The 14166-nt window shown below is 43.6% G+C and overlaps 1 protein-coding gene across 3 annotated transcripts in view; it reads left to right on the top strand.

Annotated features, from left to right (window-relative positions):
- The window catches only part of SGSM1 (small G protein signaling modulator 1), a 950757-nt gene that overhangs the window by 875198 nt on the left and 61393 nt on the right, over positions 1-14166 (top strand). For all 3 annotated transcript variants that reach the window (XM_069214718.1, XM_069214717.1, XM_069214716.1), the window contains one exon: positions 11761-11870. In XM_069214718.1, the coding sequence (XP_069070819.1) occupies positions 11761-11870 (110 nt within the window). The remainder of the gene's footprint in view (positions 1-11760; positions 11871-14166) is intronic.

Genomic DNA, 14166 nt, shown 5'->3' with positions numbered 1-14166 from the left:
TGGCACCAGTCCAAGTAAAACTGCCAGTCTATCAACCAAGGGGTAGCATTGCCTCCCGAGGCTCTCACTATGTTGCGTTTGGCTACTCTCAGTGCCAGTCTCAATGGGATTCCCTGGTATCTGGGCCATCAGTTTTCTCCCATAATCCCCAGTAGGGTAGTGTGGTGATCTGGGACATCTCCCGAGCAATGCTGGACCAGTATTCACATATATTCAGGGAAAGCCCCAGAGTGTATATATGAATGTGCCCTCTTCATTACAGCCTCTTTAGGATAGTGGACTCACCGCCTTACCAATTTTGTGTGCATGATCTTTAACTCGACTAGTGTGAACCTAACCCTGATGGCTGTTTCCCTAGGGCCTCTGACGGCTTCCTCCCATTTGTCATCTCCTAAGGTTCCCAGATCGTCCTCCCATGTCTCCCTCAATTTACTCAGCTGGTCCAGAGAGTTATTTATTAGTTTCATGTAGATCATTGGGAACACCTCCTTTGCAACACATCTATGCATTCTCGAGCCACAGCTATAAAACCTGGACCACCGAAACAGACCTCTGCCATCTGAGGGACTGGCTGGATAGATTGGAGCCATGGATTGGAATGTAAGGATCTACATTCCAGGGCCCCATGGCAGACAGGACTGAAATTTAGGGGAGCCATCTGTGGTTCAAAGGGCCCCAACTTCAAAGGCCCACTTGAGTGTAACTGCAACAATTCAGCAATTTAGAGATACACTTGCAGGAGCGTAGGACAGAGTCCCCATACTGCGTGGTGCACACTGCCAGAGGAATCTGTTGTGTGGAGGAGTATTTACTGTCCTGGAAAGGGATTGCGCACCATTTCTGCATCATGGCTCGCTTGGGGACACTGCTTGCTGCATTGTGACACTCTGAAGTATTCTCTCAAAGGGCTTGTTGGCTTGCCCCCATTCTGCGTGAAGGTCTCAGGGACATCAAAGACCTTCAAAGAGGGACCTACAACATCTACCGTGTTATCTGGAGAGCAGTGCCCTCCTACGCATCTACGTCGTCTGCTGAATTCCACCTGGTAGCAGCGGTGTGAGCGTAGAATTAAGTATTGGACCTGAAGACTGGATTTACCTGGTATGGGACTTGCAAAGTACAGCCCGCATTCAAGGAGTGTGGCCCTTCATTGTAGGGTCACGTCATGCATAAGTGTTTGGTTGGTAGTGACCAGGTTATTGGTTGCAGGACCCTGCGTGACCCGCTGTTGACAAGTGTGCTGCATCTCTCTCATGCAGTAACCGACTGCACCCTCATTGCTTGCGACCCTCGGAGGTGGGGGCTTTCCCTGAGCAGTGCCGCTGTCTACCTCGTGTGGTACCACTGAACTGGCTCAAGTCATCGCGCACCAGATGTTGTGTCTCATTCCAGGGAACTGATTGTGTGTTCCAAAGTGCCTGGTGTGACTCAAATCATTGCTCACCAGGCAGGGTGTGTCATTCCAGGAAGGCGCAGCATTGGTAACTTTTCCTATGCAGCGGGGTTGTCTGGTGTGACTCAAGTCATCGGGCACCAGACATTGGATCTCATCCGAGGGAGATCTTGCATTGAGCCCTTTGCGTCGGCATTCGGAAGTGCCTGTTTTGACTGAGGTCATCGCGCATTAGAACTTGTACCTATACGAGGAGGGCACACAATTTGGTAAACTCTTTGTGTGCAACTGGGATGCCTGGGGCTGTCCAAATCATTGCTCCCCAGACGTGGCACCTCCTGTCCTGGGAGGTGCTGAATTGGTAACTATCTGTGAAGTGGAGAGTCTGGCTTGGCTGGACACCACTGTGAACAACATGTCCCAAGGCTACCCTCCCCATGTGCGTTGCAGACCGGGGCCAGCGTCTGAAGGCTGGTGTGGAGACCCCTGAGTGAACTACTCGAGTGGGGACCAAACCTCCAATTGCAAACTGTTGCCTGATCAGCCATTCTCTCCCTCCTCCCCCATACCTTCGCCCCAGCTACTAAGTGTAACCACTGGCAGCGAGTGGCCTAGTTTCCGGAGAAAGGTTGCTTCACTTCTAACTCTTACGGGGCAGGAATTGATTGGAGAGTGGAGGACCATTTGTGTCAAAGGGGGGTCTGCAAACTCATTTACACCTCACCTGCCGGTTGTCAGAGCACTGCATTAGGGTGCTGGAATAGAGTGTGTGTGATGTGTGCATGCGAGCGTGGCTGACATCTGTGGCCCCGCGTAGCAGTGCAGAGTGAGAGTGGGAGTGAGTGTCTGGGCTTGATTTGACCGCACGTCATCATTGCTGTGCACGTTATTTACTATTGTGGTTGACGTTTACTGGTGCAGCCGAGGCTGCTGAGCTATTTCAGAAGTGCTATAGTCTCTGTATATGTCTATTGCTGCTGTCGTTTGTGACCAAGATGCATTCTACAACTGTTTTATATTGATTTGGTGTGATCGTTGGGGTCGGACGTGTGGTACCATTGCAGTAGTACTGCATGTGGGTGCAGGGAGGGAAAGTAAAACTGTTGGGCCTTGCACTATTAGTGATATTTCTGAATGTGATTTATGCCCAGGTTTACATGATGGTGTTAATTCATGTGCATGTCGAATACAAACTTTATTTACATACTTGTGTGTAGTCTTATTTGTGACACTCTGTGTGGTTGTGCTGTGCCAGTGCTTTACACATTGCCTCTGTGATAAGCCTGACTGCTCAGTGCCAAGCTCTACCTAAAGGTGAGTGCCTCGAAGGGTGCACTACCCAAATAAAAGTAGCACAAGCCTTGCCCCTCACTTAGGACTTTCTTCAAGACTACCACAACACTTAGCTGGCATGTGTTGTCAGTGTCACTCCTTATGGACGTGATCCGGTGAAGGTATGTTCTTGGCTTCAAAGATTTTCAACTGCCGCCCTTACTGTGTTCTCTCTGTTCACCTGGTGTTCACACCTGCTAGACCTGCAGCTTCCACCAACAATCATAAATATTGGCTAATCTATTTTAAACCACCTATTTAAACAGTATGGAACATCCAAAGCCTAAAGTTTTGGGACCACTAAGCTACATCCATTCATATCCACGATGGCTTAGAGTCTCACTTCCAGTGAGGTGGCTTTTAGCTACTGTTCTGCTAAATGATTGGAAGTCAGAAGTTCACACTGGGCCAGATTCCCAAATTGCATTTCGAAGGACATAGAGTAGTACTACAGTAGTCCTACTTACATACTGCAAAATGCAATTCACCAATATACAGCCAGAGAATTCCACGCGCCTATCATTTTTGTGCAGAGATCTCTGCAACGGTGGTGGAGATTTCTGCACAGATAGATGTATGAATTAGTAGTAAATATGGAAGGAACAGGGGAGTAGTGGAAAATGGAGAATTGCTATCAAATGAGAGGAGTTTAGAGAAATGAAAGGAGGGGGTTGGGAGGGACATGGTTATACAAGTAGACACCCACAATAGAGTACGACAAATGTAATTCACAAAATACACTTTTACAGTTACCAAAGCCCCAAAGGTGTCAAAAAGGGCGTAACTATGTACAGGCCCAGCGTTGGAGTAAATCAGGCACCACACATGGCCAACCACTGATACTGCAACATACGCTCATTGAAAACAGTGAAAGGAGGGATTTTTTTTAAGGTGATAAAACAATTATTTAATATTATAACTATTTTTTAATATAGTGCTAAACTAAATTAAAAAAAATAGATGGCACCTTTTAAAAATGTTTCAGATAAAATAAATATATAACTTTTAATAATCTCTACAAAGTATTAACTAAAAATGAAAATGTTAGTGAGGGTTAGTCATTTATTTTTATATTAATGTTTACAAAAAAAGTACACATTTAATTAATATATTTAAATTATTTTAATATATACCATATTTAATTTGAGAAGTTAATGTGTGGTTAACTTTTATTATTTACAGGTTAATAATAGATATGTTGTTGATTTTCATTTATATTTTGCATTAAAATACATAATGTACACCCTTTACTTTCTCATGGGTGGATCTCCTCGTGTCAGACATGTCCGCCAACTAGGAGGAAGGTCATATAAAGTCATAAAATTACTTGTAGAAGTTTTCCATTGTGCATTGTAAGAGGCTTCACCCCCTCAGTGAAGGGTTGGAGACATCTAAATCAACACCTTGGAATACGTCTCTCCGAGGAAATGCTGAATAGCAAAATAATTGACTCTTATATCTAGGTATAAGAGTAAATATACCCATGTGTATGTTTACCTTTGTGAATCGGGACGGATGAATTCGGATTTAGATGTTTGAGTTGATGTCCTAGAGAACTAGGGGCCAGATGTAGGTAAGTGGCAAATTGCGACTTGCAATTTGCGAGTCAGAGCGACTCGCAAATTGCAACTCGCAATTTGCGATGCAGAAAGGTGTCTCAGACACCTTCTGCGACTTGCTGTGGGGTCGCAAAGACCCACCTCACAAATATTTATGAGGTGGTTCGCAGTTTGCAACCCCATATCGAGTCTAGGCACTCACGGGGATGGTGGCCTGCTGGAGACAGCAGACCACCATGTCCGTGACTGCTTTTAAATAAAGCAGTTTTTTTTTTCTCTTTGCAGCCCGTTTTCCTTAAAGGAAAACGAGCTGCAAATAGAAAAAATACCGAAACCTTTTTGTTTCGTTTTTTTTCAGAGTAGGCAGTGGTCCATAGGACCCCTTCCCGTTTGCGAATGAGTTACCATCCACTTCAAGTGGATGGTAACTGCGAGTTGATTTGCGACCGCTTTCGCGGTCACAAATCAACTCTACATCGCGGTGCGACTCGCAAATAGGAAGGGCACACCCGTTCCTATTTGCGAGTCGGAAACACATTTTGCGAGTCGGTACCGACTCGCAATATGTGTTTCTGCATCGCGTAAGGGCTTTTGCGCCTCGCAAACGGAGTTTTTCACCGTTTGCGAGGCGCACATGCCTTCCTACATCTGGCCCAAAGTCTCTGCCATCTTGGCTGATTAGCACCTACGTACGAGCAGCAGCCTGCATGTTTTCCCAAACAGGTTAATTAACATTCAGGATACTCATCAACTCTCATATTTTGTGAAATGTGTATGGCTTACATGACGAGACAAAAGTAGCAACTGTGAACTCTTTGTAAAATAGACTTTTTGAAAAACTCCTCGCCAAGATGAATTTAGTTTCAAAGGTTTCATAAAAGAAGGAAGATATGATCTGACAATTGCTCACCTTCAAATTTGTCAGTTGAGATTGGGATTTACAAATGCAATACGTTTTCCCTTTTGCGACTAGGAAGACACCTTTGATTGAATTTCTAACCATTATTTGGATCTGTATGACTGAGGCTGTCTGTTGTTTTGCATCAGTGCACAAGCAATACTTTCCTGTGTTTGCTCATCTCTTGGTCCTATTGTATGTATTGCCTTGTGCTCTTAGATGCGCTGCTTTATCTAAATTGTCTGTTGCTTGTCATGCACTTAAACCTGCCTTATAGTTTTCTTTCTTGGCATACTCCTACTTTAATTTATATAATTATTTGTTCACTAATGCTTATTGGTAATCGATTGATGAACTGTGCATTTTCTTCTAATTTATTAACGTTTGAAATGTGGGAAGGCTTGCTGTCACCAAGGAGAAATGAAAATTATACGAAAAAGTCCTCTGCCTGCCTTAAGCTGCAGTCTTGGTACAAAGGCAGTTCAAGGGAAATTAACATTTCACTTCAACTCTGAAAGCTGCCCAGTGACTAGATAGGCATGCCAAGTGCCTTTTCATAGGAAACATTTATTTCCGGGCACACACAGGCAAGCCCAGCCTGTACCACACAAAGCTCAGTGTTCCATTTTAGTGAAATATTAGTCCTCTGGGTAAAATATTTAAGGTTCAGACCTCAGCAGAAATACTTGATGTTCAGGATAAGCAGGTGGATTGCCTTGCAACTGTATTTACAGTTTCCTTGTGATTTATTACTGCAAATACTCACTAGATCAGATAAGTTTAAACTCCCATTATTATGTCCTAGAGCTTAAAATCATAACCAACGTTTTGGAAGAATCGCAGCAATTGCTTGTGTCTTTTGCAGTGTATTTTGTCAATTAAACCTTGTTTCCTTCTCCAAAACTACCTTCTAAATTCCATTCATTTCTGTTGTCTTGATAAAAACATGCAATGATTGGCAAATATCTTCTTTGCAGCCACAACATTAATGTTGTAACGCCTCCAAAAGCTCCCTCTTGCCTTCTACAGAGCATAAATCAGTAATGGCTGTTAAATCAGGGGTATAAGACTAGAATATATTCGGCGAAATATAGTAAAGCCTTGGGCTAGCACTGTAAGGTAATTAATTCCTTTTAGCTCTGTGTGTGACTACATTGTTGACACATCCAAACCAATTTGAGTTCTTTTTAAACATGTTGTTTGTATTTGATTAAGATTTATGGGTCAATTCGTAAAGGTGTTTGCACACAGGTTTGTGCCTTAAAAATTTAATTTGCCTAAGAAAAATCCCCTACTTTCGAATGGTGGGCTGCTCGCCTCTCCTATGGAGTTTGGTCATCCTGAATTTTGAGAGTATGTTGCAGGTTTTCTAGACGAAATCTGACACTGCTTGGATTGTGATCCTCCCAGGCTTGATGGGTCCATTTGTAAAGGTTGGTGAGCACCCACAATCCCGTTTGTTGGTTGGTATGCAGCAGCATTTGAATGGTATTCCTCCTTCCTCACCTTAAAGAGACAGAGAAATTTACTTTCGCCACGAGCAGGAGTATACATGGTTTCAGGGTGGACATGGGGAGGGACAGGTCTGTGTACATGAAAAAGTTAGCTGCTATTATATTGCCCAGGGAGAGACATGAAAACAAAAATGTGCTGAAAAATTCTTATGTAATAATTGTTGCACATTTGAGTACTCCTGGACTTGCAGAAGTAGGAAGTCATAAGTGTACTCAGGTTTAAGAGCAAACTGTTATATAGTAAATGTCAGTTTAAAACCTTTAGTTATCAACTCCTGTATGCTCAGAAAATTATCGAATCACAGCATGGTGCAAAATCAAGCCCATTTTACACCATTTTTCCTTGTTTGTTTGTCATTGGTATTAAAATGAACATTACATCGTTGCCAGCTAATCTGCAATACCGTGGAACTCTCTTAATCCAAATGCCAGTTTGTTGACTATGTTCCCACTTTATTTTTCATAGAAAGGGATTATAATGGCATGGCAGTCATTCAGATGGAAAGACGGAGCATATTGCATTTCATTTTGGATTTCATGATGCAGCATTTTACATATATAACTGATAGAGACTTCTAGTTGCAGATTCCTTTACTTAGAGTTTCCCCCAGGTGTCTGTCTGGATCCATAGATTTTTCTTGAGCAGTACCCCTGCGCGCCTTTAGGTGGTGTCGGTCTTCTCCGCCATTGACGTTGTGCACACCGGATATGATGTCGCAGGACCTAAACAGGCTCCACCACGACGTGCTGACATCAGTTTTTTTTTTTTTTCCCCGTGCCAGCCAATGTGCAGATCCGAAGAAGAGCTACCCCTACAGTCATTTTTTTAACTGGACTTTTGTCAAAGCCTTTTTGGACACTCTGGTGCTTCGAGATGTTGTCACGGAAGACTGGGATCAAGTCTTGCAACTCCTGTCATCGAATGATGTCCGCGACGGATTTGCACCACATGTGTCTTTGGTGTTTGGAGCACGACCAAAACCAGAAATCATGTTCCAAGTGCTGGGCCATGAATCCAAAAGCTGTGAGGGAGCGATCCGTAAAGCTGCTTGCGTCCTGGCGCTCAGCACCACGTCGCTCCTGATCTCGGTCGCGAGGGCAGTCCCTAGAAAGGTCATGTAGCTCCCACCGGTCTCACTCCAAGTCATTGGAACGTTCAGGCAAGCATAAGAAGTTGTCAAAGAAGAGCAACATTCTTCGTCTTTACCACGTCGGTCTGCTGATGTGACGCAGGAAAAGGTGCGTTGTCAGTTTAGGCCTCGCTCTTCATAGCCTACGTCTGGTTCGGCTCTGTGCCTTCCTGAGTTTCTGGGAGCTGGAGCTACCCCTGCCCAAATTCGACATACGCCTAATCTTTGGGCAGTCTGACCCTGTTGGAGCACTTTTGTGCCCTGGGGAGTCAGCAGGGGCCCCCTAGGGTTCTGCTTCAACAACTTCAGCCTGAGCTCCAGAGGGCACACAGGGATCCGTTCCCGAACTGGTGTTGGTCATGCCATCTCGACCTTTCTCCGACGACAGTTCAGACATTGCGCCTCCTTATGCCGTCCATGCCCATGGTCGGTGTCAATCCCATTCTCATTGCTGACTCTGACACAGGGCCAGACCAGCGTGGCGCGATGCCTATTCTGACTTCGACACGGACCTTGCTTCCTAGGTCTGCTCTTGACCCTTACTCTTGTGGGTTGGGGGAGTTTGGAGGGGTCACTGGACTCTTTAGGATACCAGGTTGACGACCCTAAGGACTGAGCTGCAGACCTGGGTGAAGCCAGTGGTCTGTACACAAACACCCATACCACTTCTGCCCAGAATTCTGAAGAAGATGAAGAACAACCATGCCCAAGTAAGCCCTGTGGCTCCGGACTGGGCACGAAGAGTCTAGTATCCCGAGCTCTTGAGCATGGTCATCGATCTTCTGATTAGAGTGCCCCTTCGGGAGGAACTTCTGTCGCAGCAGCAGGGGATGGTTCTCCACCTGAACCTGTCCAGTCTCTGCCTTCTTCCATGGAAATTGAGCGGTGGCAGTTGACAGCTTTTGACCTTCTGCCCCAGGTCTGTAATGCTATCTTGGCAGCCAGGCGTCGCGCCACCAAAACAGTATATGCCTATCGGTGGAATACATTTGTGGCATGGTGCACAGCCAAGTCTGTTGACCTCCTCTCTGCCCCTCTGTCTGAAGTCCCCCTATTCATACCTTCCTGCTTTATTTGTCTGCTATCTCTGTTTTTCTGAGATTACCTGTTCAACCTTCCTTGTTTAAATATCCTATTGTTGGTAGATTCCTAAAGGGTCTTATCCATATGTTTCCTCCTTCACTGTTCATAATGCCCCAATTGGATTTGAATCTGGTTCTTACTTTTCTGATGTGTGCTCCTTTTGAGCCACCTCATAACTGTCCACTCAGGCTTTTAACTTTAAAAACAGTCTTCTTGTGGCTATCACTTCTGCCTGCAGGGTGAGTGAGCTGCAGGCCCTTTCTTCAAAGCCCCTTCCTGTCCACCTAACAAGACAAGGTGGTGCTTCGTACCAGGGCTTCATTTCTCTCAAAAAGTGGTTATGCCTTTTCATGTACGCCAGTCCATCACCTTGCCTACTTTTTACACTCCCCCACATTCCTCTAAGGAGAGACTCCACCACCTGGACCCAGAAAGAGCATTGACATTCTATCTTGATCGTATCAAAGAATTCTGGGTGGGTGATCAACTCTTTTTGAGTATGTGTGCCTGAAGAAAGGTCTGGCAGTGGACCATCGCAAGATGGGTCATTCTCTGCATTAAAATGTGCTACGCATTGGCTAATAAGCAACCCCCAGAGGGTTTGTGTGCTCACTCTACCAGTTCAACAGCTGCAACCACTGTGTTAGCATACAGAGTTTCCTGGCCATCTGACAGGCAACAATGTGGGCATAACTGCATACATTCACCAAACACTACTGCCTGGATAGTCCGGTCCGAAGGGATGGGTATTTTGCCCATTCGGTCCTGCAGGACTTCCCAGTATAATTTTGGTTCGCAAACCCACCTGCAGGGATGGTATTGCTTGGGTATCTAATCTAAGGTAAGGAATCTGCAACTAGAAGTCTCTAGCAGATGAACAAGTTGCTTACCTTCGGTAATTCATTATCTAGTAGAGACATATTCTGGTTGCAGATTCCATACCAACCCACCCATCCTTCCAGCTCTGCAAACTTATTTCTAGGGACAGAGACTTCTCTTTCAGGGCCCTAGTTCTGATGAGCCAGTGGTCAGTGTTCTTCATGGCTGTGCGCTTCTGGTGTGTAAAGTTGTAAAAAGAAGCTGACGTCAGCGCACCAGGGTAGCGCCTATATAGATCCTGTGACATCATATCTGGCGCGCATGACGCTGACCACAGACGCGGAGCTGACCGAAGCCCCATGACGAGCACAGGGATACTTCTTGAGAAAAATGTCCGGATCCAGATTGACCCCTGTGGGAAATTCTAAGGTAAGGAATCTGCAACTAGAATATGTCTCTACCAGATAGTGCGTTACTGAAGGTAAGTAACTTGTTCATTAGAAGCTATCTTTGGTAAACTGCTTGCATTAGTCTGGTGGCTAAGTTGCTGTCTCTACAATAGGGGCAGTATTTCTAGTGATGGTTGGTACTGTTGGTAATGGTTTAGATTGGTAGTGGAGTGTTATTGGTGATATTGATATTGGTGGTTGTGTTATTGGTGCTGGAGTAAGCAGTATTGCTGGTGTTATTTGTGGTGGTGACTGTATTGTTGGTGGTGATATTATTGGTAGTGTGTTTTTCTTTTTTCGGGGAAATGGGCGTTCACATCCTGGGAAAAATTATCTCTGCCTGCTGTGGCCCCACTACCTTTCACCACTGAGCAAGAAAAAGAAACAAATAAATGTAGGTGAAATGTGCCTGCAGTTCTGTTTCTCCTGAGTTTGCGGCCCTCGATCTGTAAATATCTTTACCTGGCCCTCTATCAGTGAGTGGTAATTAAACTGGCCGTGTTGTGCCTTTCTCCATCCGATGGCGATAAGAACTACTTAAGCTTTTCACGGGCATTTCCAGGGAAACCCATATCCAGCCCATAAAAAAATGTTCTTTAAAATGTGTTATTTTTGGGGGAGGGCATTAACTTCTGTGTTATTTACATGCCATATTCTCTCACTACCTCTGCTTGCAAAGGTGTGGTTTTGCATCAGCACATAAAAACTGTTGAGAAGTTTGTTGGCTTTGGGTTTAACTTTTTGTAATACAGGAATCCTAAGAGTAAAATCTACCCTTTAATTGTTCTGCTGAATGAATTCTGGATCCAGATTTTGCTTTGGCCAAAATCATTACCCGTCCCTGCTGGTAGAGTTGATGGCAGTGGTATTGATGCTGTGTGGAATTCGTGGTGGTGTAGTATTGGTGTTAGTATAGGTGCTATTTATATTGATGCTGTTTGTATTGGTCGTGGTCACACTTGTATTGTGGCGATGATATTGTTGGTGGTATTGTTTTAAAATAGTTCTTCATGCATTGGAATGCAAGCCGACTATAGAAGGAGGAATGGTATACCAAACCGGCAAAACCGTGAAACACCACTCAATGTATATTTTATATAATTGTTAACAAAAGAAAGCTAAAGATTTCTTAAGTCAGACCGATAAAACACCTTTCTTCCTGTCCTCGTCTTTACCTGTACAGCTACTAAGTACAGCACCCCCCGTTTGAGAGTTTCCTTCTAAAACATAATTGTTTTTGCTCAGTTATCACCTGGATGTAAATCCTAGCTATAACTAGGTTGCTAATTAAATATGTAAATCTTAGCTATAACTAAGTTGTTAATCAAATATGCCAACGCTGACGTTTCCAAAACCCTTCCTTGTATGTTCTTCAACTGCCGTCTCCCTCTTTGTAATTATTTTTCTTCAAAAACAAACCCCTGCCGTCACACTTATGGGGCTGCCTGGAGGCTACAGATGCCACTTTAATGGTCTATCCTAGAAGGGCACAAAACTAATATTTTTGTATTTCTTTGTCTTATAATTTATGTACTCCATCTCTGGACCTCTGGCACCTTTACTCTGTCTGGTACCTTCTGCAGAGGCTTTGGCGTTCAGCTGCTTCTCAGAGCTCATGAAAAGAATGAATCAAAATTTCCCACACGGAGGAGCTATGGACACACACTTTGCCAACATGAGATCATTGATCCAGGTAATGTGGGTTTAAAGTGCTTTTTTATATTTTGCTTACATTTTTAACACAAAATGTACAGAAGAGGCCAGATTTTATTAATGTGGAATGGGACGAACTACAGTAGAGTGTTAAAAGTATAAGGATAGTATAGATATACTTGTAGTACAGGAAGGTGAGCCATTCAAGCTGAAGGGAAATAATATAATTCTATTGGCATTTTTTTAGAAATCCAGGGATAGGTTGTAAACACAGTATTTTTACATAAGTTTTAAAAGTAATAGGGGCCACTCAGGATTTCATATTTTTAGGGGGTTCAGGTTATTTCAAAAGCACAAGGAAGAAAATACTGTTGCGATGTGTGGCGATTCCTTATTGTCTTGCTACATATTAAATACAGTATTTTCTGGTGACCTTTAGCATCCAGCATTTTTGGATCTCAGTACGGACAGCTTCAGCTGTTTGCACTTCCTCATATTGTCGTAGTTTGACTCTTTCTCTAGGCAAGACTGCTGGTTTAAGGATGACAGTACTTATGTTTGTAGGTGACTATGCCAATCCTATACCAAGTCGCAACTGTCGTCCCAACCCTCCCGGCTCACAAGCAGCACCTCACCAAAAACCCAAACAGTAAAATGTAATTTTTGGCATACTTTGCGCATGGACTCAAGAGTGTGACATCTCAGAGAGTGTTGTGGTTAAACAGAGATTACCACTTTCTCACATGAAAGACATGTCTCAATCAAACACAGGCAATGAAGAAATTGCAGTAAGGTTTCAATAGCTTTAATTTAACAAAACTTCAATCTATGATAAATTGTATGTGCTGCAATGATTAGGATAATGAACAGTGCAAGAAACAGAATGATAAAGATAAGAGTCATTTACACAAAGACCCCCACCATCTTGCAATATCATGAAATTACATGAAGTATGAAATATGTCCTAACACCCTAATGAGGTGAATCTAACCTAAAAGAGAGCTAGGTGTGTTAAATCTAATCTGTCAATGCCATGTCCATGAGAAGAGCCCCCCCAACCCTCGTTACCTTGGAATGAGGTCTCTAGTACAGACTCCGTAGGGACACGAAGACTAGGACAGAGTCAAGGCGATGTGCAGCATCGATAGCAGCGATGGCATCTGGTCGGAATCCCTCTGACTATCTGTCTTAGTGAGGTGCATTTATACAGAGCTGCTCGGATCCCTGACGTAGTTCTGTTCCCAAACAATAGATAACAAGACATGCTTGGGACAGCAATTTATGTAAACAATTCCCTCGAAGGTGTGAAGAGGGAAAGTACCTCATGTGAAGACCTACAGTTTGTTTATCTTTGCCGCTTGATATTTATGCCTTAGCGTGGTGGCACTGATAACGTGAACCTAAAACATTGGCCTAACTAGAAATAAGGCAGCCATCTTAAAATATATAATTAAATAAATGCGCTAAAGCAGAGCAAGCTAAGTAGGGTAAAAGTCACTGAGTGACGGGGGCACGAGTCTGCAAGCCAAAGGCTAAGCTAACTCCGGTTTCCCATTAAAACAAACTAAGATTCACTACAATACCATCAGTTAATCAAATAAGTACAATAATAGGTATAGCGGGAGAGTGGGCTTTGGGTCATTCCCCCCCCCCACCCCTGTTTCGCATTTATGTGGTTTGCCATTGATTGGTTTGCCTCTCTGCCAAGGAAATGGCATGTTGAGGATGGTTACATTGTCCCAGTTGTGTTTACTTTAAATTTTGCTGATAGGGGCATCACGTGGTCCTTTTATTAGATGGCAGATGTGTAACATAGTTTGTAATTAAGGCAACATAAGTTGTAATTGTTTTTCTTTTTGCTGTCAAGATAACTTCACAGCATTTTTGTTATTGTACTAAAGAGTGTGCACACATAGGCTTTCTTAAAGATGCAACACAAATACTGGCATTTTGGTCAAAAGTATCAGCTGTGCAACATTTTGATGTATATGCCTTTTAGGTTCAGGGCCTATAATGCAAATTTCATCTTCTGACTCCTTTTGATAACACTTCACTTGGAGAGCAGCTTAACTCTACTAAAGTAGTTTTGTTTAGCAAAGGCGCCCTACTGTTGGAACCTAAGATGTGCTTTATTAAGGGATTTTCTTTCTAGGACAGCTGAAGTAGTCAACTATTAGTAAGCTCTTCCCTAACAAAATCGCAGACGTATTACCTTTACCAATGTTCTTTATACAAAGTAGTCCTGTGTTTCACATTTTCTTTTGTAACTTTTTGTTTTGTTACTTAGGTTTTATTGATTGTTGAAGAAACCAGAGATGACATCGCAAGTCTGCCAA

The sequence above is a fragment of the Pleurodeles waltl genome, chromosome 11 (assembly GCF_031143425.1).
Source record: "Pleurodeles waltl isolate 20211129_DDA chromosome 11, aPleWal1.hap1.20221129, whole genome shotgun sequence".
NCBI classification, from domain to species: domain Eukaryota; kingdom Metazoa; phylum Chordata; class Amphibia; order Caudata; family Salamandridae; genus Pleurodeles; species Pleurodeles waltl.
Note: the sequence above shows the minus strand (reverse complement) of the source record. Positions and strands in the feature narration are given on the sequence as shown.